The 22002-nt window shown below is 35.8% G+C and overlaps 2 protein-coding genes across 5 annotated transcripts in view; one reads left to right on the top strand and one right to left on the bottom strand.

Annotated features, from left to right (window-relative positions):
* The window catches only part of LOC141459698 (uncharacterized), a 323978-nt gene that overhangs the window by 206787 nt on the left and 95189 nt on the right, over positions 1 to 22002 (bottom strand). The gene's annotated exons all lie outside the window — the stretch shown is intronic.
* LOC141459761 (uncharacterized) lies at positions 5950 to 13001 on the top strand. The gene is made up of 4 exons (XM_074139170.1): positions 5950 to 6094; positions 10690 to 10943; positions 11018 to 12775; positions 12945 to 13001. Exons 1-4 carry the CDS (start codon positions 5950 to 5952, stop codon positions 12999 to 13001), a joined length of 2214 nt encoding a protein of 737 aa, XP_073995271.1.

Here is a 22002-nt window from a genome sequence, read left to right as displayed (position 1 = left end):
ATAAAAAAAAATCGTTTATTTCGACAAAATCTCACACATACAAAAAAAAAAGTGAAAAAACTTTTTAGTGACGTAACACTTCCGGTTTGGGTATATTCTTTACTGTATTACTCACCAGTCTCGAATGAAAGTATCTAGTCTGAGCTATCTACGAGTTAAATGGTTTTGAACAGGATTATGGATTACCCAAAAACACACGCACGCGAGCAATGTAGATATTTCCGGTGAGAGAGAGAGAGAGAGAGAGAGAAAAAAGAAAACGAAATTTTTGACACAAAACTGGATACTTCTCTTACCAAGTATAGTAAGAGCATGCAATTAAAAAACCAGTAGATAGCGCTGTTAAAAAAGGGAAATTAAAAATATATATATATAAAAAAAAAGACCAAGATGGATTGGTCGGTTATCTGGACCTGTCTTGGAGAACATCCTTTTTAAAAAAAAGCGGGAGCTCCAGCACGAACATTGGTGATCAGTAATTCCATTGCACCTAATCTTCATTTACCTATTTGAGAAAAATCGGTAAATTAGTGAAGATAAACAGAGAGAGAGAGAAAAAAAAAGGCTTTGCACAAGAAGGGGACCTAAAAACGGGTATTTCCGGCCAAAACGTGAAATCTAAACTCTACAAGATCGCATTACTTCCTGTAGAATAAAAAAAATGAGCTTTTTAACATCTAAGTGAAATAGTAAAGTAAGTAAAGTATAGTAATTGCCTATTTTTTCAGGCCGGCTTTACGTCCAACTACTAAATTAGGTTGTCGTAGACGGAGGCGACTAGCAAACAATACTTTACTATAAATTTCTCATATTAACCATTAAATAAAATACAAAGCTTAGACCGGGGGAATCGAACCCACTAAACCAACAATACATCTTAGCATTGCGGGTCTAGCCTATAACCGCCTAACATAATTTACTGCAAAATTTCTCATATTAACCATTAAATAAAATCCAAGACCTAGACCAGGGGAATCGAACCCACTAAACCAACAATATATCTTAGCATTGCGGGTCTAGCCTATAACCGCCTACCAATACTTTACTATAAATTTCTCATATTAACCATTAAATAAAATCCAAGACCTAGACAAGGGGAATCGAACCCACTAAACCAACAATACATCTTAGCATTGCGTGTCTAGCCTATAACCGCCTACCGATACTTTACTATAAATTTCTCATATTAACCATTAAATAAAATCCAAAGCTTAGACCGAGGGAATCGAACCCACTAAACCAACAATACATCTGAGCATTGCGGGTCTAGCCTATAACCGCCTAACATACTTTACTATAAATTTCTCATATTAACCATTAAATAAAATACAAAGCTTAGACCAGGGGAATCGAACCCACTAAACCAACAATACATCTTAGCATTGCGGGTCTAGCCTATAACCGCTCGGCTATCGTGGCGCCTTCTAAATGAATAATTAAATTGAAACTTTTTTTACGTATTTTATTTACAATGAACGCACTCACAAATTGGTACGACTACACAACCTTTTTTTTTTTTGTTACTAGAATAAGACAAATTAAAATAGAAATTGATATAAAAATAATAAAAAAACTATTTAAAAAAATAACTAGAATGTCACAACTAAATGAAACTTTTTTACAAGTTAGTTTTATTTTTTTGTTTAATTAAAACTTAGGCTAGCCGTTGTTGTGAGCGGTACCCCTTCCGGTATAACTTCGTTTTCATGCATACCAACAAACGCACGTACGTTTTGTTACACGTGTTATCAAAGTGAATAAACTAAATCAAATAAACAATTTCAATTATAACAAAACGTAACAATACTAAAAAAAGAGAGAGAATAAATAAAAATTAAATTGAAAAGTTATTTGTGTGACTGTTAGAGGGGTTGAGGAGGGGTTGTGGCAGTGGGAGAGAGAGAGAGAGAGAGAGAGATTGTCAGCTGGCGCTAATTACTACAAATTTACTGGTAGACATTATTTTATTATTAACTAACAGTATGCACACTTTATTACTATTTTATTTGGACAGTGTTGCCAGCCTTACTCTACGTATAATTAAATTTCCCTAATAAATGGGATAACAAATATTTTAACAACACTGTCTTTCCATAGAACGTAGGTAAGCCTAATTACTCATTTGTGTGAAGTAGAAATTGGATTTTTATATGAAATTTAAATGGGCAGAGCGGAATAAAACTAACATTTACTGTTAGCCAAGACAATGAAATATCGTGCCTTCTTTTGCATGGGGCGGGGCGTAACAAAAATGGCAACCAGCGGCTGGGGGGAGGAGCTGCTGCCGTAATGTTCTGGCTTGCCATAAAATCTGGTGGATATGTGCTTAATTTCACTTAGTAGTGTTGCTTCTTTTATAGCAACGCTGAGCTTTCCAAATATAGTACAACCTCGGATTAACCGGGATCATGTTGAGTCATCCTAAGAATATCTCTGGATCGGCGCCCGAAACAAAAGTTAACTTTTCGGTGGCGACAGGAAAATTTTTTGTGTTCCGATGTAACATAATATTGTAGGGAGGTGGCAGCAACTCTTTTATACCTGATTTTCTTGAAGGGTCATTATGTATGTAAAAACCCAAAATATGGTGCAATTAGTACTGAATTTCTTGGGATTTACCACGGCCTTACAAAAGACCATGGGATGACAAAAGAAAATAAAAATATGTAAGTAAAAAATAAAAAAAAAGGATTGCCGTCTAAGATAGGAGTTGATCTCTGGGACGAAACAGTAATGTATTACTGTGTAATACTGTGTATTCGGTTTAACCGGGATTTCAGTTTTCCGGGGTGGGTATAGCCGGAGGTCAGCCCGGTTAATCGAGGTTGTACTGTACTATATAAGGCATCTAACTTACTAAGTTTCATATAACTAAAGTCGAATTACCAATACTGGGACACTTTGTAAAATCGATTATTACATCGTAACTTAACCTTTAAGAAATACTGAGCATATGCTCGGCCCCAAGAACTGCACTAAAGTGAATTCTATGATGAATATAAGTGAATCGATACATGTATACAGTCGACTCTCGATAATTCGAATTTTTCGATAATTCGAACTCTACAGCTGTTAACTTCGGTAAATCGAAAAAATGCAGTGTATTTAGATACGCTCGATAATTCGAAATTCTTTTCCCTTAACAACAGGGGGAAGAGAAGGCTCTATAATTCGAACGAGGCCGCCTTCCCCTCTTTATAATTCGAATTTTTCCTATGTAATGTTTACTTCTCATTTTCCACTTATTGTTCATTTTCTGCGTAATGTTTCCCTCCTTCCAGCCCAGTTTAACTTTCCAGTTCTCTTTCTTAGTTTGTCACGATGGGAAGTACGTCTCCCTTACTGTGTCCTACAAAGAAAACAGTATCGCGGCCGTGGAAAGTGGTTCGAAAAAAAGAAGATATCGCCAAAACTTTCAATATTCCACCATCAACGCTTTCTACAATTCTAAGTCACTTGACTAAGTCAAGCCACATTGAAACAAAAATCTGTTCTTCATTTTTTTAATTAGGTACAAATGTACATTATTATTTATTGAAATGTTAATTTTTTTGGTTCTTTTTTGTCGTTTTCATTATTTTTACCTTTTTACTTGAGGCTGTATATGTCTAAAACTTAGCTAAGCTCACAAGTATTTTCAATATACGTATGTACATACATATATACATAATAAGAACTCTTAATAATTCGATTTTTTTCCCCCTTCTTGATAATTCGAAGTCTCGATAATTCGAATTTTTCTTGTAGTCCCTTGGATTTCGATTTATCGAGAGACTGTAATTTATACAAGACGTTTATCGGAAAAACTCTTAAAAATAATGTACCAATCGATTGTATAAAAGAAGGTACAAAGAGGAATTCTCTTCAAAAACTAGATAAAAACGGATGTTCGACTAGCAAACATACTCTCATATTAACCATTAAATAAAATCCAAGGCCTAGACCAGGGAATCGAACCCACTAAACCAACAATACATCTTAGCTTTGCGGGTCTAGCCTATAACCGCCTAACATACTTTACTATAAATTTCTCATATTAACCATTAAATAAAACCCAAGACCTAAACCGGGGGAATCGAACCCACTAAACCAGCAATACATCTTAGCATTGCGGGTCTAGCCTATAACCGCTCGGCTATCGTGGCGCCTAATAACACACAAGTAACCTCCCTCATTCTGTCAACAATTGTAGTGCGAGCGGAAACATAAATGAAGTTCTACGCCAAATTGATTAAAACACTCCTGATGATGGATCAAAGTCTGTAACCGTTCAAGGATACACTAATCAAAGATATTATCCAGCAAGGCACCAACTAAATGATTTTGGAGCTGAGTATAACGTCTCCGCTCGTTTTTTATCTTCTTCAGTGATATCATTGTTAACGCGCCCTCCAAAAATAACCCTCACAACTTCTAAATGAAATTGGTCCTTAGTATTTGAAGCTACCGGAAGTCCTGACCAGAACACAGGAATTGTAATTACTGGTGTATTATACACAATAGTTTAGTTGTTTTTTTTCATTTCCTCTCATATTTGTTATTAAATTTATAACAAAGTAAATATGCAAACAATAACAGCAATACAAGAACATGTGAACACATGCTCAAACAGAACGTAGACCTAACATAGTGTACTTGGCATGACAGTAGTGATCACAGAGCGTGCCAACACACTCTATGCAAGCTGCACATAACAAGAACAAACAAACAAAACGGAACATAAACTCCTCCTCGTACCAGTGCTACCACCACCAACTCCCTTTTTCATTGCTAAAAATGTTTCCCCTGGCTAGCTAAAATCCACCCGGGTGAGGGGTCATACTCGTATAATAATAAACTAACAAAGGTAAAACTTTAAGCTCTTGACCGGAGTTATATTTGTTTTTATGTAAATTCACGAGCAACAGTGGTAACTGTAGCGTAGAGGCAGCCTCTGCTCATTTGCTCATTTGTAATTCCTTTTCAGTTGGTACTCAGTAACCGTACTGAAAACGACGCCATTGATTTCGATCGCTCCATTCGAAACACACTTTTGTTAATGCTAAATTTTATCATTGAAATAAAAGGTAACAATTTAATTGTATCGTATTTCAGGCAGGTTTTACGTCCAACTACCAAATTAGGTGTCGTGGACGGAGGCGATTAGCTAACATACTTCACTATAAATTTCTCATATTAACCATTAAATAAAATCCAAGGCCTACACCGGGAATCGAACCCACTAAACCAACAATACAGCTTAGCATTGCGGGTCTAGCCTATAACCGCCTAACATACTTTACTGTAAAGTTCTCATATTAACCAATAAATAAAATCCAAGGCCTAGACCAGGGAATCGAACCCACTAAACCAACAATACATCTTAGCATTGCGGGTCTAGCCTATAACCGCTCGGCCATCGTGGCGTCTTAACTGGATCACTTATTTTTCTCGTTTTTGCCAGAATTTATTTCTTTTAAAGCTCTTGTCAAATTGTCCATGTCGATCCATGTGAGCTGACCTTAGTTTTCAACAGAGTTGTGTATGTGTGAATGTGATCAATCTAGCTCAAAAAATGAACAATTACAGGTCGTGTGAGAAATTTTAGCCATTTTAAAACAAAAATATTTGTTGTAATAGGAAGTTATTTTGAATTTTCAATGATTTTAAATCATCGCGTGAATTTATAGTTTTTGATAGTGGTTCAAGCAAGCAATCAAGATTATGAAATCACGTACGAATGAGTGTCGCATCCATCTTTGTCACGTGAAGAGCTAAGTACTATCTAGAATGCTCAGGATTTTTTGGAGAAGTGACAGCTAAATTAGCCGTAAGCCGCTTGTTGACATTATTCCACCGGAAGGAAATCCATGGTAAAAGAATCAGTTTGAAGAGAAGAGATGAGTGTGGGCTGGACAGAAGTAGCGCAATCTTAGTACTGGAATATCCTATAATGGGTTTCTGCAGCTAATGGAGACGAATTGTGCTAGAAGAGATGACAAACTAGCATGGAATGGTAAAGGAAGTGGTGTTACGTCATCGTCTCGGCCAGTCAGAGAAATCGCCACCAATTTGCACACCAATAACAAATCCCCCGGAGGTCATTTGTCAGAGAGTAACTAGACTGTTAATGACTCTATCAGGTGACATCTGTCTTCAACGAGTTCTGAGAAATAGCACGTCTTGTCCCACTTAAAGATATCTATCATACTCGTATTCTTATTCTCAGAGAAGAGAATGTGTAGGCAATCGGGTCAATTATTTGGAATTAAGTTTTCACCATTTTGGGGTTTATTTTCACGAATGTAACATTTTTACAACAAGGTACAGGAATAGAATGAAGGAAGAGCATTTCAATATTATGCAGTTACTTCATTAAGAAGATCATGTGGTCGTCCAGGGCCTCAACCATCTAGGAATATTTCCTGGCTATGCCAAAAAGTCGGGAAGGGGGCACCGATGCCAAAAGAGGCTTATTGTGCCTTCTCCTTTTTGGATCTTGTAGAACTCCTCCTACTAAGGAGGTTGAGGAGTTTCCTTACTAGTTCTTTTTGTGCTACCTATCTCCTTTGGTCTCAAAGATCCAAAGGTTTCATAGCACAATCACTCGATTGCAACACAGCCAGTGAGAGGCCGTCTTCTCCTCTTCCTGACACAGTCTGCGTACAACAGTTCCAAGAGCTAATAAGCCTCACCTTGCGCAGAACTGCTTCCTGAACCTACCATGCACTGGTGAATAGGCTTGTGATCAGACCGAGCTGATAAGCCCCACCTTGCGCAGATGCTTTCTGAATCTACCATACCCCATGAATTGGCCTGCAATCAGAGTAATCTCTGATTTCTGTCCAAGTACAGGAGGTCACTTTGGCTCTTTGTTTTACATAAAGTCGGGAAACTAGAGGGTTAGGATATGAGGAAACTGTCCTAGCGCCTTCAGACACCCACATAGGGAACAAGAAGATCTCTGTGCAAGGTAGAGTTAGCCACAAATTAAGGAACATTAGTCGATTCGTCAAAGTGATTTTTGATTGTAAGAATTACCAATTATCTGTAGATATTGAAAGCTTTGGCTCAAAGTACAAAGTTCATCTCCAGACAGGTCATTGTGTACTTAAATTGTGTACTGTTGTGGTTAGAGGGGAGACGGTGGCTTAGGGAAATGGGTAGAAGGATAGAGTAGATACGATAAGTACCTTAATATCAGTGTGGCCATTATGTCGGAAAGTAGATTAAGGTACCAGGCTTTCATATAATAATAAAATTGTTAAGAAATACTTACTTAAAATTTTTTTAGGAAGTACTTTCTTAAAATAAACACTCCTCGTAACATTAAAGTGAACTATTAACTTTTAAACACCATTTAATTGCATAAATCGTTACAATAGAAAGTCATGTGAGTATAGCTATCAGATTTTTTTCATTTATGCAAAAAAAAATGGCGGTTATAGTTTAGAATAGGTACCCAGAGGTGTGGTCTAGCATTGAAGTGATTTTGATTCGCTGTTAGAATGCAACCAGCCATATTATTCTACTGCGCATGCGCTCCAAAAAAAAAAAATGGCGCCCCTCCATGTCTGTGGTATTTTTAACTAATGGCAATGCAGGACACAAAATGTTCTTTGTGTTTATCACTGTTACTTAACTAAATAAAAGAAAAAGCAATAACTTTTATTAATCAAGTTATAGTTTTAGATTTATACGAAATAAAAGCTTCTTATTCACAGAAATTATTTTATATGGAAATGTTTTGATTTAAACTTTATAAATTTTGTTCTAAAATTAATTTTTAATGTTTACTTCTTGACAATAATCCTATTATCTGTGAAAAAAATCCTTCTGTCAAATAATCAATTCTGAAAATTTAAACAAAGAGATACAAAATGATTGTTTCTATGGAAACTTTTCTAAACAAAGAGGGAACGAGTGACTTTATTTAACTTTTCATTGAATTAACTTATGATATTATTAAATATCCTGTGTAGTGTACATTTGTCTGTCTGTCTAGAGAACAACTTCTGTTTTAATAACTCTTTGCTTTTATTATTGCTTTTTTATTCAGCGATATTATTTTTTTTTTTTTGAACTTCCTCTTTGGCCTGCAAAACAGGAAGTATTGGTACTGAATTTCAATTATTAGTATTTGTCACCGGAAATATTTTTTATTAACCAGTCAGACCAAATCTTTATTACGTACGTGTATACTCGTTGTGAAAGATATAAAATTGCCATTAACTATAAAAACTAGAAATTTTAATAAAATACGATAAGAATACTATTTGGTGGGATGTTTCCTTTATCTTACCAATAGAACTGCCTAGTACGAGTATTTTATACGGAGGGAGGTGGTGAGAGCCAGCCAATTGATAACTGGTTGGTACATGTTTGGTCTCCGCATTAGATTTTGGGAATTACGCAAACAAATCAAAAGCTTTCAACCCCTTGTGCAATGCAGTTTTTTTTTTTACCTTGGATAGAGATTCTCAGACCTCAGTACGAGCATGATTTCATTTTACACAGAATTCAATGCTCGTGCGTCCCTAGTTAACTAGAGCAATGCATAACGTGGAAGCGGTGCAAGATTTTTGAATGAGCACAGAATGCTCTAGTAAGCCCCCAGAGAGATTGCAGAAAAAGTGCACTGCAGTGACTATTACTGACGTTGTAAACTTTTGGTTGTTTTGCCCTGTGTTCGACACGTGTATACCACGTCATTGTCGCGATTTTAATTCCGCGCACTGTGTGGGTTTTTTTTTTGGTTTTTTTTTAACTAAAATCCTACCGCTTAACTGGTAAAGGATATATTGAACAGGATGTATTTTAGCGTCACCGGATGGTTGACGTAAGCTTTTGATGAAAACTAAATTACTTATCGCCTATTACTGAAAGAATTTTCCAGGTTTCAACGATTTCCTTTCATAAATGCACATGTTCACATTTTATTTAAAACATGTTTTCTAGATAAAAATTCGATTAAAGGCACTTTAGGAAATAAGAGGTATTTTAGGCATAGCCCTAATGTGCCATTTCCGGTTTAATGAACACGATCATATTATCTACACTTTATTTAATTGTGAGAGGGGGGTTTCGAGAAGTTATACTCTTCTCTAAAGGGGCTATTTCAATACATTGTACGGTTCTATCTCTTGGACTTATCAAATATTTTGCCAAATCTTTGAAGATATGCGATTGTAATGAATCACTTTTTCGAGTGTTCATCACCTTTCCACACAGTCGCTAAAGGGTTTCGAACTTGTAACGAACGTGTAAGTGGTGTAAGGGGGTTTATTTTTGGTTCACTTCCTTTTTATACATATGAAAGGAAGTAAAGTGATATTTTTCAGGAGAAATAAAAACGAAAAATAATATCACCCGGAAAGTTAAATTTATGACGTATTTTCGTTGGAGGCAATGCTTTTACTCGTAAATATCACAACCTTTAAGATTAGACCCTCCCCATAGGTGACGTCACTAAATTTTGGCCTTTTCAATATGTGCAGAAATATTCTAACAATGCTTTTTGACGTAATAGTGTTAGTAGGACATAAATGAGGAATCTGTAGCACAACATGTAAATCGACTTTTTATTGATCTACTCATTGACAAAATCAAAAAGGGATGCCCCAAGTAAACAGTACTATTCTACGAAAATTATGTAAATTTATCAAATAAGCATTTAGGCAATCATCTGGAATCAAGATAACAGAAAATCTACTTATGTTACCAGAAGTTGAAATCGATATATTTACGTGTACTGCCAATCTGGAGTCAAAATGACTCTTATGATTAAAGTAAACTAATCTGCAAAAAGAAACTTTTAGAATTCCACGGCCTTCAGCTCATGACTATCAAATGATGAGAGAGTGGGGATAGCATATCTAAGAGCATTTCGGGATAGCTATGAGATGTGGGGAAACAGAGACCATTCCTATTTTTTTTTGGAGTCAAATTGACTTCGGATTGGCAATGTTATGTTAAGTGTTAAACATTTACTCATTCACTTTACGGACACTGACGTGGAATTTAGTTTTTATAAAGCCAATTCTCCCTTCAATCCGGAAACTGTTTAGATTATTGTAAATCTACAATAAATCGATAATTTCCCTGATATATAATCAACAGAGGAAATGATGTTAAAAAATGTGGCTGTGTCTTGGACACGGCCGTGTGTTGTACGTGAATACGTTTACGTAACGGGTTATATCTAATATATAAAATTCTCGTGTCACGGTGTTCGAACTTGAACTCCTCCGAAACGGCTCGATCGATTTTTGTGATCCTTAGCGTGATTGTCGGCCAGGGTGGAGAATCGGCCAACATCTATTTTTCATCCCCCTAAATGTTAAGGGTAGTCCACCCCTAAATTTTTTTTTTTAATTTTTTAGGCAAAATTTTTTGTTTTTATTATTTTATGACACATCATACAAAAATACATACAACCCTAAATTTTTACCCCTCTACGATCAACCCTTATATTTTATTTGTAAACTTTAATTTTTTTTAGCAAAATTTTTTTTTTTTTTGTGATGACTTACAATAAAAAATCTCATATTACTCTCAACTTTTCACCCCTCTACGATCAACCCCTATTTTTTATTTGTTAATTATAAACTTTAATTTTTTGGCAAATTTTTTATTTTATTTTTTGATGACTTACAATAAAAAATCTGGAAAATGGCGGACAATCTTTCATTAAAACTACCATCAACGCAGACATCGACATTGACAATCGTTGGGTGGTACCATATTCTCCTCTGCTGAGCAAAACCTTTAATGCTCATATAAATGTTGAGTCATGCAGTTCGGTGAAGAGTATCAAATATATTTGCAACTATGTGAATAAAGGAAGTGATATGGCTGTATTTCGGATTGAAAATAATAATGTTCATTCTCCTCCGTTGAATCAAAATGATGAAATCACGAATTACCAAATTGGCCGGTATATCAGTTCCAATGAAGCTTCTGGCGTATTTTCGGTTTCCCAATTCATGAACGGGATCCAGCAGTTATCCATTTAGCTGTCCATCTTGAAAACGGCCAGCGCGTATATTTCACGAACGATACAGCGCTTGATCATGCTATAAATCCACCGAAAACTACGCTCACCGAATTTTTTGAATTGTGCAATCGTGCGGATGCTTTTGGTGCCTTCGCACAAACACTGCTCTATTCTGAAGTTCCGCGGTATTTTACATGGGCTCAATCGAAAAAATGGATACCTCGCAAGCAAGGGATACCAGTTGATGCGTGCCCCGGTTTATTCAAATCAAATAGTTTGGGTCGTGTATATACCGTCAATCCAAGGCAGACTGAGTGCTTTTATCTGCGACTATTGTTGGTTAATGTCACCGGACCATTGTCATTTCAAGATATACGGAAGGTAGATGGACAACAGTATCCTACGTATAAAGATGCATGGCTTGCTTTAGGCTTGCTAGAAGACGACAATCATTGGGACAGCATGCTTGCTGAAGCAGCATTAAACTGCACAGGAACACAAATTCGTCTACTATTTGCTATAGTACTGACTACATGTTTCCCGGCCCGAGCACAAATGTTGTGGGATAATCACAAAGATTCAATGACTGATGATATATTGTATCGACATCGTACAAGGTGCAACGATCTAACAATATCATTCAGTGAAGCAATGTACAATGAAGCATTGATTGCTATCGAGGATCTTTGCATTGCTATTGCGAATTTACCAATCAGTCATTTCGGTATGGGCTCACCGAATCGAAGTGCATCTGATTTACTCAACACAGATATGAATCGTGAACTACAGTACGATACTGTACAAATGGCGAGCATTGTTAGCCGCAATGTTCCACTACCTAATGATGAACAAAAAATTATCTACGACCGTATCATGCTGGCAGTTTCGGCAGGACAAGGAGGATTCTTTTTTTTAGATGCACCAGGTGGGACTGGCAAAACATTTCTTATTTCGCTACTTCTTGCCGAGATACGATCAAAAAATGGCATCGCATTGGCCGTTGCATCTTCTGGCATTGCAGCAACTTTATTAGATGGAGGCAGAACAGCTCATTCAGCATTTAAGCTGCCGTTAAACATTAAAAATAATCCAGATGCAGTGTGCAACATAAAAAAACAATCGTCTATGGCCACAGTGCTGAAACAATGTAAAATTATTATCTGGGATGAATGCACTATGGCACACAAACATTCGCTTGAGGCATTGGATAGGACATTAAAGGATATAAAAAACAACGATAAACTATTTGGCGGCACTTTGTTACTCCTTTCAGGTGATTTCAGACAAACACTTCCCGTTATTCCGCGTTCAACCTACGCTGATGAAATCAACGCGTGCTTAAAATCATCGCGACTATGGCGTAATGTTGAAAAAGTACAACTGACGGTGAACATGCGCGTTCAAATGCTTCAGGATCCATCCGCCGAAACTTTCTCTAAACCACTGTTAGATATTGGCGATGGGAAAGTTGCTGTACATGAAAATACTGGATGCATAAAATTACAGACGGACTTCTGCACAATCATCGACTCGCAAAATAGTCTCATCGATCACATATTTCCCGACGTACACACACAATATGCAAATCATAAGTGGCTGGCAGAAAGAGCGATCTTGGCAGCTAAAAATGTGGACGTCAATGGGTTAAATTTAAAGATACAACAGCTGTTGCCTGGGGACTTGGTGTCATATAAATCTATCGATGCAGTTTGCGATACCAACGAGACTGTGAATTATCCAATTGAGTTCTTAAATTCATTGGATTTGCCAGGCATGCCACCACATCATTTACAATTGAAGGTTGGATCTCCGATTATTCTACTTCGAAACTTAAACCCACCACGGCTATGTAATGGCACACGATTAGTCATTAAAAAATTAATGAAAAACGTTATTGAAGCCATCATCTTGAATGGCAAGTTTCAAGGCGAAAATGTGTTGCTGCCACGAATCCCTATGATTCCTACAGATGTGCCAATTGAATTCAAACGCACTCAATTCACAATTAGATTGGCATTCGCTATGACAATCTCCTTAACAAAAACTTACAGTTTAAAAAGTTAAGTATAAGGGTTGATTAAACGCCAAAAGGTACACAAATCAGCAAGTACCCAACATTTCATTCAAGCTTAGTTGATATAATTTAAGTAATTTTGCTGCATTAACTTTTCCTTCACATTTTTTAGAATTTATTAGATGTCACAGACCCTTATGCTGGCCAGTTCGTTCATAATATTATTTGGTTATAATTATGATAAAATGTATATTATATCTTCGTTTTTAAATAGGTACTTTATTTTAACTCTATTCCAAATTATTCTTCTGATTTATCTTTAATATGCCCTTTATTCTGAAGTTGTCACATCTTATACATGCATGTTAAAGTAGAAAAAGACAAAGTTAGAGTCGGCTACTGTTTAAATTTGAATCACGGAGGATTTAAAACAATATTTCAGACTTGAATTCGTCTTACCGAAATATTCGTGAGCACAAATAACTCACAGTTAATAACAAGTAGATTATTCAACAATTATTCATTTCTCAATAAATTGTAATTTAATTCAGTCTCCCTAATTTTACTTATAGTAAAATACTGGAATAATTAGCTGTCCTAAAAGTATGCATATCTTATTTATTTTATATTACATAACATATATATAACATTGTGAGAAGAACAGCTACATTGAGAGTGTGATTGAAGAAAACTATATTATTTGCGATAAAGCCAGATAATTATTACCTATTATTATAAACGTTTGACTACTACATAAAATAACAATTACTTTAATCGAAGAATGAACTTAAACAGACGATTTTTATTAAAAATAAAATAATCGAAATCATTGATGTATGTTGGTGTAAGCATTTTTTTAAAAAAGTTTTTAAATTTTGTAGCCTCGTATTTTTTTTTATTTTTTATAACGTTTTCTTTTTAACCTGTAATTAATAGTTTGATTATTATAGATTAATAGATATTACAGTCAATCTACAGTGCTACTTGAACAAATATTTTGTAGATGAAAATGGCCAGCATAAGGGTCTGTGACATCTAATAAATTCTAAAAAATGTGAAGGAAAAGTTAATGCAGAAAAATTACTTAAATTATATCAACTAAGCTTGAATGAAATGTTGGGTACTTGCTGATTTGTGTACCTTTTGGCGTTTAATCAACCCTTATACTTAACTTTTTAAACTGTAAGTTTTTGTTAAGGAGATTTTTGTACCTTTTGGATAGATTTTCATTTTTGTCTATTTTGCTAAGTTACATATCTGCTTTACTGTTTTTTTTAAATTTGGAATAAGCAATTCTATCATTATAACCTGATAAGGTGTTAAGTAGGAACCGTAACTACCACTGGAGAGATCTTTTTAAAGAATGATTATAGTTGCGGTCCCCAAACCATCCTCAATAACAATTTTTTTGAGAAAGCCTTTTTATATAAAATAGGAAGGTATTTGTACGTAAAAAGCAAATTTAAACTGCGATTTCAGACCTTCCTTTTAAGAGGAGTAAGAAAAATAAACGGGCGATTACAGTACTTCTCCCTAAAAGGCAAAGAGGCAAAGATTTTGAATCGAACGACAATTCATTAATGTAAATAGTTTCACCCATTGATAATTTTAACGATTTCAGTACTTCCTCTTAGTAGGTGTAAGAGCATGATGGCACTTCACAGCCATGTAGAGGAGCTTTAATCACTTCTTCGTGCTAAATTTTATCAAAATCGGACAAAGCGTTATAGAAATATTGGTAATAATAGTTTTAGAAACGGCCTTACTTGGGTGGGGCAAACTCCCCTCCATATAAGGCGTAGCGACGAGACTTTTAAAGTGCAAATCTGTACAAAATTTCGATTCGAATGACACTTCATTCATGAAAATCAGTTCACTTGTCGATAATTTGAAACGATTGCTATACTTCCCCTTAACTAGTGTAAGAGCAGATCGCCGCTTTAATGTTACATAGGGGAGCCCTAACTCTATCATCCTACCAAATTTTATCAAAATCGGGCTAAGATTTACAGAGTAATTAGTAATAATAATTTTGAAGGGGGCCTTACATACAGGGGGCTAACTCCTCTCTAATTCGGTGTACAGCGTCGAGACCCCCAAAAGGCACATCTACATAAAATTCCGAATCGAATGTCACCTCATTCATGAAAATCGGTTCTTGCGTTTAGGCGCTACGTAGTTTACAAAACAGGTAACAACAAGAAGAAGAAGAAGAAGAAGAAGAAGAACAAGAACAACAACAATTTCTGAAAATGCCGTTTTTGCTCATTTTCGGCGACTTTTTTCTCGAAATCTATTAGGTCTGGGGGGTTGCAAAAAAATTACAGTTATAAAGGAGGGTTTGCCCTATATTTTAAAGAAAATTTGGGAATTTTATCTTTTATAGAAAAAGAGAAAAAAATTGTCAAAGTTGGGTGTTTTTTAACGTTACGCTTTTTCGTGCAGTTTTTGACGATCAATCCTTATACAACTGTCCTACCGGACAGTTTTAATCAATAAGTCACAAGGACAAACATTGTCTGTATGTGGCTTAGATTTGGAAACACCGTGCTTCTCCCACGGACAACTATATGTGCGATGTTCTCGCGTGGGAAAACCATCCTGTTTGTTTGTGTTGGCTAAAGCCAAAAATAACTAACCAAAAATATTGTACACTCTATTGCGCTAAGAGATTAATTTTTTTTTTTCCAACTGCCATAATTGATAGTAAAAATATAAATATTTATTTTTGATGTTTAGATAGCTATCAAAGACTGTTGTTTAAAATATATTCGTTACTCTAATAAAGATTTATTTATTAACCTAAATAAAACATACTTTTATTCTTTATAATGCATTCGATTATAAATACTTCCCCGCACACTTATAGTAGATAATTATTTTTATTTAACTATAAAAATGTTTCCTAGAAATAACATACATGGCAAAACAACGTTTGCCGGGTCAGCTAATTTTTTATATAAAATATTTTTATTTTGTATTTATGATGAAATCAAGGAAACAAATAATTACTGTGTTACAATATAACTTTATTAATTATAGGTCTGTGATACGAAAAGTTTTTCTTTTGTTAGCTTCAATGAGCGCAGAAATCATAGACGATCACACAAGTCCGAATGGATTGTTGACAAACGTCGTAGTAAAACGTGCACTAGCTGCTGCCCAATGTGTCTTCATAATCGACGCTCGAACACAATCTATGCCTATACAGTCCGTTGTCGATGTAGAAGCGATTTCATCATCCACTTGCATAATTTTTCAACCGCCCCAACTGCAGATGTACTGGACACCGTCGTTGATCCGCTCGGCCGCATTCATTCTTTTACGTTTCCGGCACAGCTTGACTCGGTCATATGGTGTTTTATTATTACCATTCGATTGTTCTTGAGAAGCCCTTAACAACCGTATACCGATCTCTGTATTTGGTTTTGGCTTTTCGCCTCTTATAGGCCTACATTATATATTTTTGATATAATATTTTTTATTCTAACACCTTATTATATTCACTGTCACTATTTTACACTAATGTTTTATTATACAATCGATAGACGATTGTAGCTGACGATTAAAACTTAAACGAACATCGTAGCTTCTCCGAGTCAAAAGTTATACTAATTGCAAATCTCGATACGCAGCAAAATGATCTCAAAATGGCGGCGCTTCCCCCTCCGCCGCGCGCGCGATGCGTCACAGTCCTCGCCTATCGTAATGAATTCTTTGATCCTTTAGCTATCCAATGGTCTAATTTAATTTTGGATGTAGACGTTAGATTCGAAACTATAATGCCAAACTGTATCCCCCGATTTTGTTATCATTAGGTTTTTTGGATTGCCTCCATATGATAGCAAATTTAAAGACGTATTCACGTCAAAAAATCGATTGATGACGTCGATTCTTGATCGTACAGTCCCACTATAGAGGCCATATCACTTTGGGTAGTTTAAAGTTCTGAGTTTTAGTCGAAACATTTCCAATAAATAATAATGATTTACTTGAATTAATAAATAATAAATAATTGATATGATTAATTCTAAACCAAAAAGCTAAAAATTATTCATAAAAATGTTCACATGAATAGAGATTTTATTCATAAAAAAGAAAATTGAGCAACATTTCAATAGTTATTTACTATAACCTAAAGCTAGTTCCAAGTTTGCCAACTTTGCAACTCTGATCCATTATGCAAAATTATTTATAGTTTACTCAAAGCTCTAAAGCTTGCACGTCGACAATGCCCCTCCAGCTGTCAAACTACGAAGAGTAAGCTTTCACTTAGTAAATAAATCTCTCCCTCAAACTGTTAAGCAAATTCTCTTAAATATTTAGAATATCTACAAGGAATTATTTACAAATTTTACGCCTCTTTATTATTTATTAAGGGAACGGAAGTGGTATGATTTCAATTTCCTCTTTTACTCGGCAATGTATGCCTTGTAAAGTTCGTAACAAAAAAAGTTCTGTGTATGAGTTTGGAAAAAAATATCTCCAAAAAAATCTAAAACCCGCCGGAAGCTGCATCCTTAATCAAAATCCCTTAATCCGGAAGTACCACTTTACCCAATCGATTCTTACAGATTTTCTTAAAAATAACTTCAACTATTTCCTTTAAATTGCTTTTTTATTCTCCTTGCAATAGTGTTGCTCTACAACTTTTATTTTAAGAAAAGTTTTTCGCGGACAATTCGGTTAATGGGAGAAGGAGTGAGTTTTCTTCCCTCTGAAGTGCTATTTCAGTACAAGAATTTTCCCTCTGACGTAAGATAAGATAAGATTCAGCTAGGCCTACGCCACTGTGACCCCTTTGGATCTATTGTGGCTCCCCAACTTTAGAGCCCGTCCGTTTAATCCAGACTCTTAATTCTAGAGAGCAACTCCTGGGTAAAGCTCCTCAGGCCTTGGTTTCTACTCCACGAGAAGTAACATCCTTAGCCAAACAGCACGTGCAGTGCCCTTTTCCTCCTCCTCTTCTTGACAGAACCTACAAAAGGCTGTCTCATCTGCCAGGCCCATGCGATGCATGTGTTTTCTGAGCCTGCAGTGGCCAGTTACGTAGGCATACAATTATCCTTATAGCCCCCACGACCTTGGCGGATTAATTGAAGGTTAATTGCTAAAAATCTAGTGATTTGAAGGAAATTCTACAAACGGAAGTAGAACGTTAGCGGATGGGATACGAGTAGATCTATAAATTCCTGTTAAGATCGAGGGAGGGGAGAATTTAATAAATTTTACAATTTTATTGTTTGAAATAATGTTTAATTTGGTACTTCTAGGAATGTGGTAAAAGAAAATTAAATTGACATTTTCATCAGATTTTTCTTTTTCCCAGTATATTTTATTGAGAGGGTAATACTGGGAAACTATCTTATTTGTAGGAAAATAGCAATAAAGAGCCATTCTTCGCTTCGGGAAATTGACCTAAACTCCATTGTTTTTGTATGAATACGTGAGCATAATAACGGCACAATTTAGACTGGATTCCCTCCTCCTTTTCTACGGCCCGATTGTGACCCCTCCTCCACCTCATATTAAACCCAATTCAAATGCGTTTAAATACTATTGGTTAAAACTATTTAACATAGAACCAATGCGGAGGTTGGTGGGCGTGGCGGGGCGAGATGGCAACAAACTGTGACTCTGTGGCCAAAGCCTTTACCCAAACTGTTTGGCAGCAAACTTTGGATAAACCCAAATGGAGAGAATGTTGCTGCCAATCCGGCGCACAAATTGGACCTTCAGTTTGTGTGTGTGTGTGTGTGGATGTGGAGGAGGTGTTGTATGTGGGTAGTTTGTTCTAGTTTCAATGTGGAGAACTAATTACTAAACTAGATCCTTAAAGTCCTAGTTTAATCCAAATCGAACTCAAACCCAATGGCTGACTCCACAAACTTTACCACAAAACGGCTCTGTCTAAAACCTTGAAGCCAACTTATGAAGACAATTAAAAATATTTACCTGGGTGTACCCAAAAGAAAAAAGACTCGATAAACTTGGAAACAACTCGTTTCACCTGTGAGTGTAGCCTGTAAAAAAAAAAAGAATCCCCAGATTATGACTGCATTTTGATTGCATTTTCGATTAAACAATCGATTATATGCGATAGATAGCGCTACAGCTGGTTGTAAACAAAATACACAATGCTTTTCAAAAGAATTACCGAAAAAATAAAAACCTCATGTAAACCACGATATCACTTTCTAAAGTCATTAATTTTCTTTTTATAAAAACTCCTAACATTTGAAAATAAATTTTCTCTACTAAATAAGAGGTAGTAGTAATCGAGCACATATTCTACTTTAAGTTTTAATTAGAAATTTTGATTTGGAGGAAGACGCCACGATGGCCGAGCGGTTATAGGCTAGACCCGCAATGCTCAGATGTATTGTTGGTTTAGTGGGTTCGATTCTCCTGGTCTAAGCCTTGGATTTTATTTAATGGTTAATTTGAGAAATTTATAGTAAAGTATGGTTGCTAGTCGCCTCCGTCCGTGACACCTAATTTGGTAGTTGGACGTAAAGCCTGCCTGGAAAAGTAAGCGTTACTTTGCATTTTACTTTAATTCAAGAACCCCTGAGTCCGAAAAAATGCTTTTACAAATTGGTTTAGTTTATTTTTTTTAGACAGCTGCTGAAGATAGTTTTGACTTTTATTAGGGTTATATGCTTCAACTATTTTATTGTAAGGAACCTTCTACTTCGTAAAAATTCAAGAATATTTTAATGCGTAAACTAAAATCACATTATGTGGGTATTCTTACTCTGGAAAAACCTATAAAAAAAATTATAGTTCCGGTGAAAATCCGCTTTTCTTTCAGCCACTACTGTAAGTAAGACAGATACAGCTGGTATCCGGCATTAAATAAAATCTCACGTTTCCTCACTTAGTAGATTTTCTGGTCCATATCCACGATATATATATAAATGTTTTCTCAGAGTATATCTGGGAAAAAGGGGGAAAACATGGTAGCACGTGACAATGAGTTCGCCTATAGGGGAAAGAGAATACATAACCCAGGGATAAGATATAATATATAAGATTACATACAAGACCCTATATACTCCGCGGTAGGGAAGCAAAGCTAGGAGATCTTCCAATATATATTCACACTCTCTATAAACCAAACGTTCGGGAATAGTGATGCTCCGTCCCGGGATAACAAGGGATAAGGAAATTGAAATAACAATGTTATAAAATGGCAGAGGACGCGAAAATATAAATCAAGTAGGACGGAGGTGGTAAACTGTCCGCCTCCGCCGCCGTCTCCCAAACTGGAGACAGGGATGTTCGCAGTTCATCTCTATGTGTTGTCTATATATATCTTTACGGGATAGAGCAATGTGGTTACTCACACGACATCCTGTAGTTTTCCCAAGATGCTGATTCAACTTATTTTTATTTCCACTTACTACGTATGATCAGAAACGGATGCTGTTTTGATCGTTCAGATTTATTTTTCGTTTTTGAGATTTCTCTTTCGAGAGAGAGAGAGAGAGAGAGAGAAACTTTTTTTTTCTCACTCGAGGGACCCCAACACCTGTTGTTTCTCCGAAAACTCAATTTCAAACCTTTTGTTTTCCCGGAAGCGAGGAAGTAAGTGGTAAATTAAGTCACACATATACACACGTAAATACTTACTTTTTGAAGGAAGTTGGACAATTTGTTAAAGGGGCCCCGTAAAGATGGAACGGAAATAAATGAAAGGAAATAGTATCTGCTCCCTCCAGACCTCACATTGCCTTTGGCTCTACCGCCATCACTGCCTGTCTAATATTTCATTATTACTGAATTTAATTTATTCTTGTATCAATAGCCGGAAGCGCCAATTTCGTTTATTATATCGCTAAACTTCTCAGATCATTTCCGATTTAATTATTTCAGTCGTGTTTATCTTCCTTCTTTTTTTTATTTTAAATTCATTTTCTGATTTTAATCAAATCCTTTTTTATGTTAATCGTAAAATTTCACCGGAAGTGCAAAAAAATTCTTTTCTAGGAACTTTACGTAACTCTAATAAAATTTACTATTAATATTCGGATTTAAGTGAAAACAGTATGGGATACGACCACTTAAAAACGACTGAAATTGGGGCGAGAGGAAGGAAGTCGCGGGTGTTTGAAACCAGTTTCTTTCTTTCTGGATAAGTAAATTGTGTTGTACCATCCAATTGTGGTAATCATGGTGGCGGTGAAAGTAAGGACTTGTTTACTTTGCAGAAAAATCTTGTCTGAACATGCAAAAACGTTTTCTTACTACGTACTTAATTCGCTAAGTTCAAACTCACTCACGAACTTCTAATTCTGTGGCACAAAAAATTTGTCAAAAACAAAAATTACAGTAAGTACAGTAAAGTAAGTGCCTATTTTTTTCAGGCGGGTTTTACGTCTAACTACCAAATTAGGTATCATAGATGGAGGCGACTAGCAAACATACTTTACTATAAAGATCTTATATTAACCATTAAATAAAATCCAAGACCCAGACCAGAGGAATCGAATCCACTAACCAACAATACATCTTAGCATTGCGGGTCAAGTGACTGGGAATTGAACCCAGTATCACAGCCCATATTAGCTTTACAGGTCTCGCCACTAACCGCTCGGATATCGTGGTGCCTTACAGTAAGTATGTGTGTATGTATCGTACTTTTTGAAGTTTACAGGAAAAGCCTAGAAGCTATTTTCCGTGTATTAGTTACAAAACTATTGTTCTTTGGAGAGCATTCATTTAATCTTTCATCAAGGGAAATCTTTTTCTTTTAATAAGTATCATTAAGCCTATTTCCCGGGGAAAAATGTTTCAAAATGTTGTAGATCTAAACAAACATTCACCAAAACTAGGCGCCACGGTAGCCGAGCGGTTTATAGGCTAGACCTGTTGGTTTAGTGGGTTCGATTCTCTGGTCTAGGCCTTGGATTTTATTTAATGGTTAATATTAGAACTTTATAGTAAAGAATGTTTGCTAATCGCCTTCGTCCACGACGCCTAATTTGGTAGTTGGACGTAAAGCCCGCCT

The sequence above is a fragment of the Rhodnius prolixus genome, unplaced genomic scaffold, assembly GCF_049639745.1.
Source record: "Rhodnius prolixus isolate KJV_2025 unplaced genomic scaffold, Rpr scaffold_17, whole genome shotgun sequence".
Lineage (NCBI taxonomy): Eukaryota > Metazoa > Arthropoda > Insecta > Hemiptera > Reduviidae > Rhodnius > Rhodnius prolixus.
Note: the sequence above shows the minus strand (reverse complement) of the source record. Positions and strands in the feature narration are given on the sequence as shown.

What these genes read in the sequence shown, in the direction of transcription:
- LOC141459761 (XM_074139170.1), top strand. Translation starts at nt 5,950, where the DNA reads ATGGAGACGAATTGTGCTAGAAGAGATGACAAACTAGCATGGAATGGT. An exon ending in CGGAGGTCATTTGTCAGAGA is followed by an intron (nt 6,095 to 10,689) that starts GTAACTAGACTG and finishes CCATCAACGCAG; the next exon opens with ACATCGACATTGACAATCGT. An exon ending in GTTCCAATGAAGCTTCTGGC is followed by an intron (nt 10,944 to 11,017) that starts GTATTTTCGGTT and finishes GAAAACGGCCAG; the next exon opens with CGCGTATATTTCACGAACGA.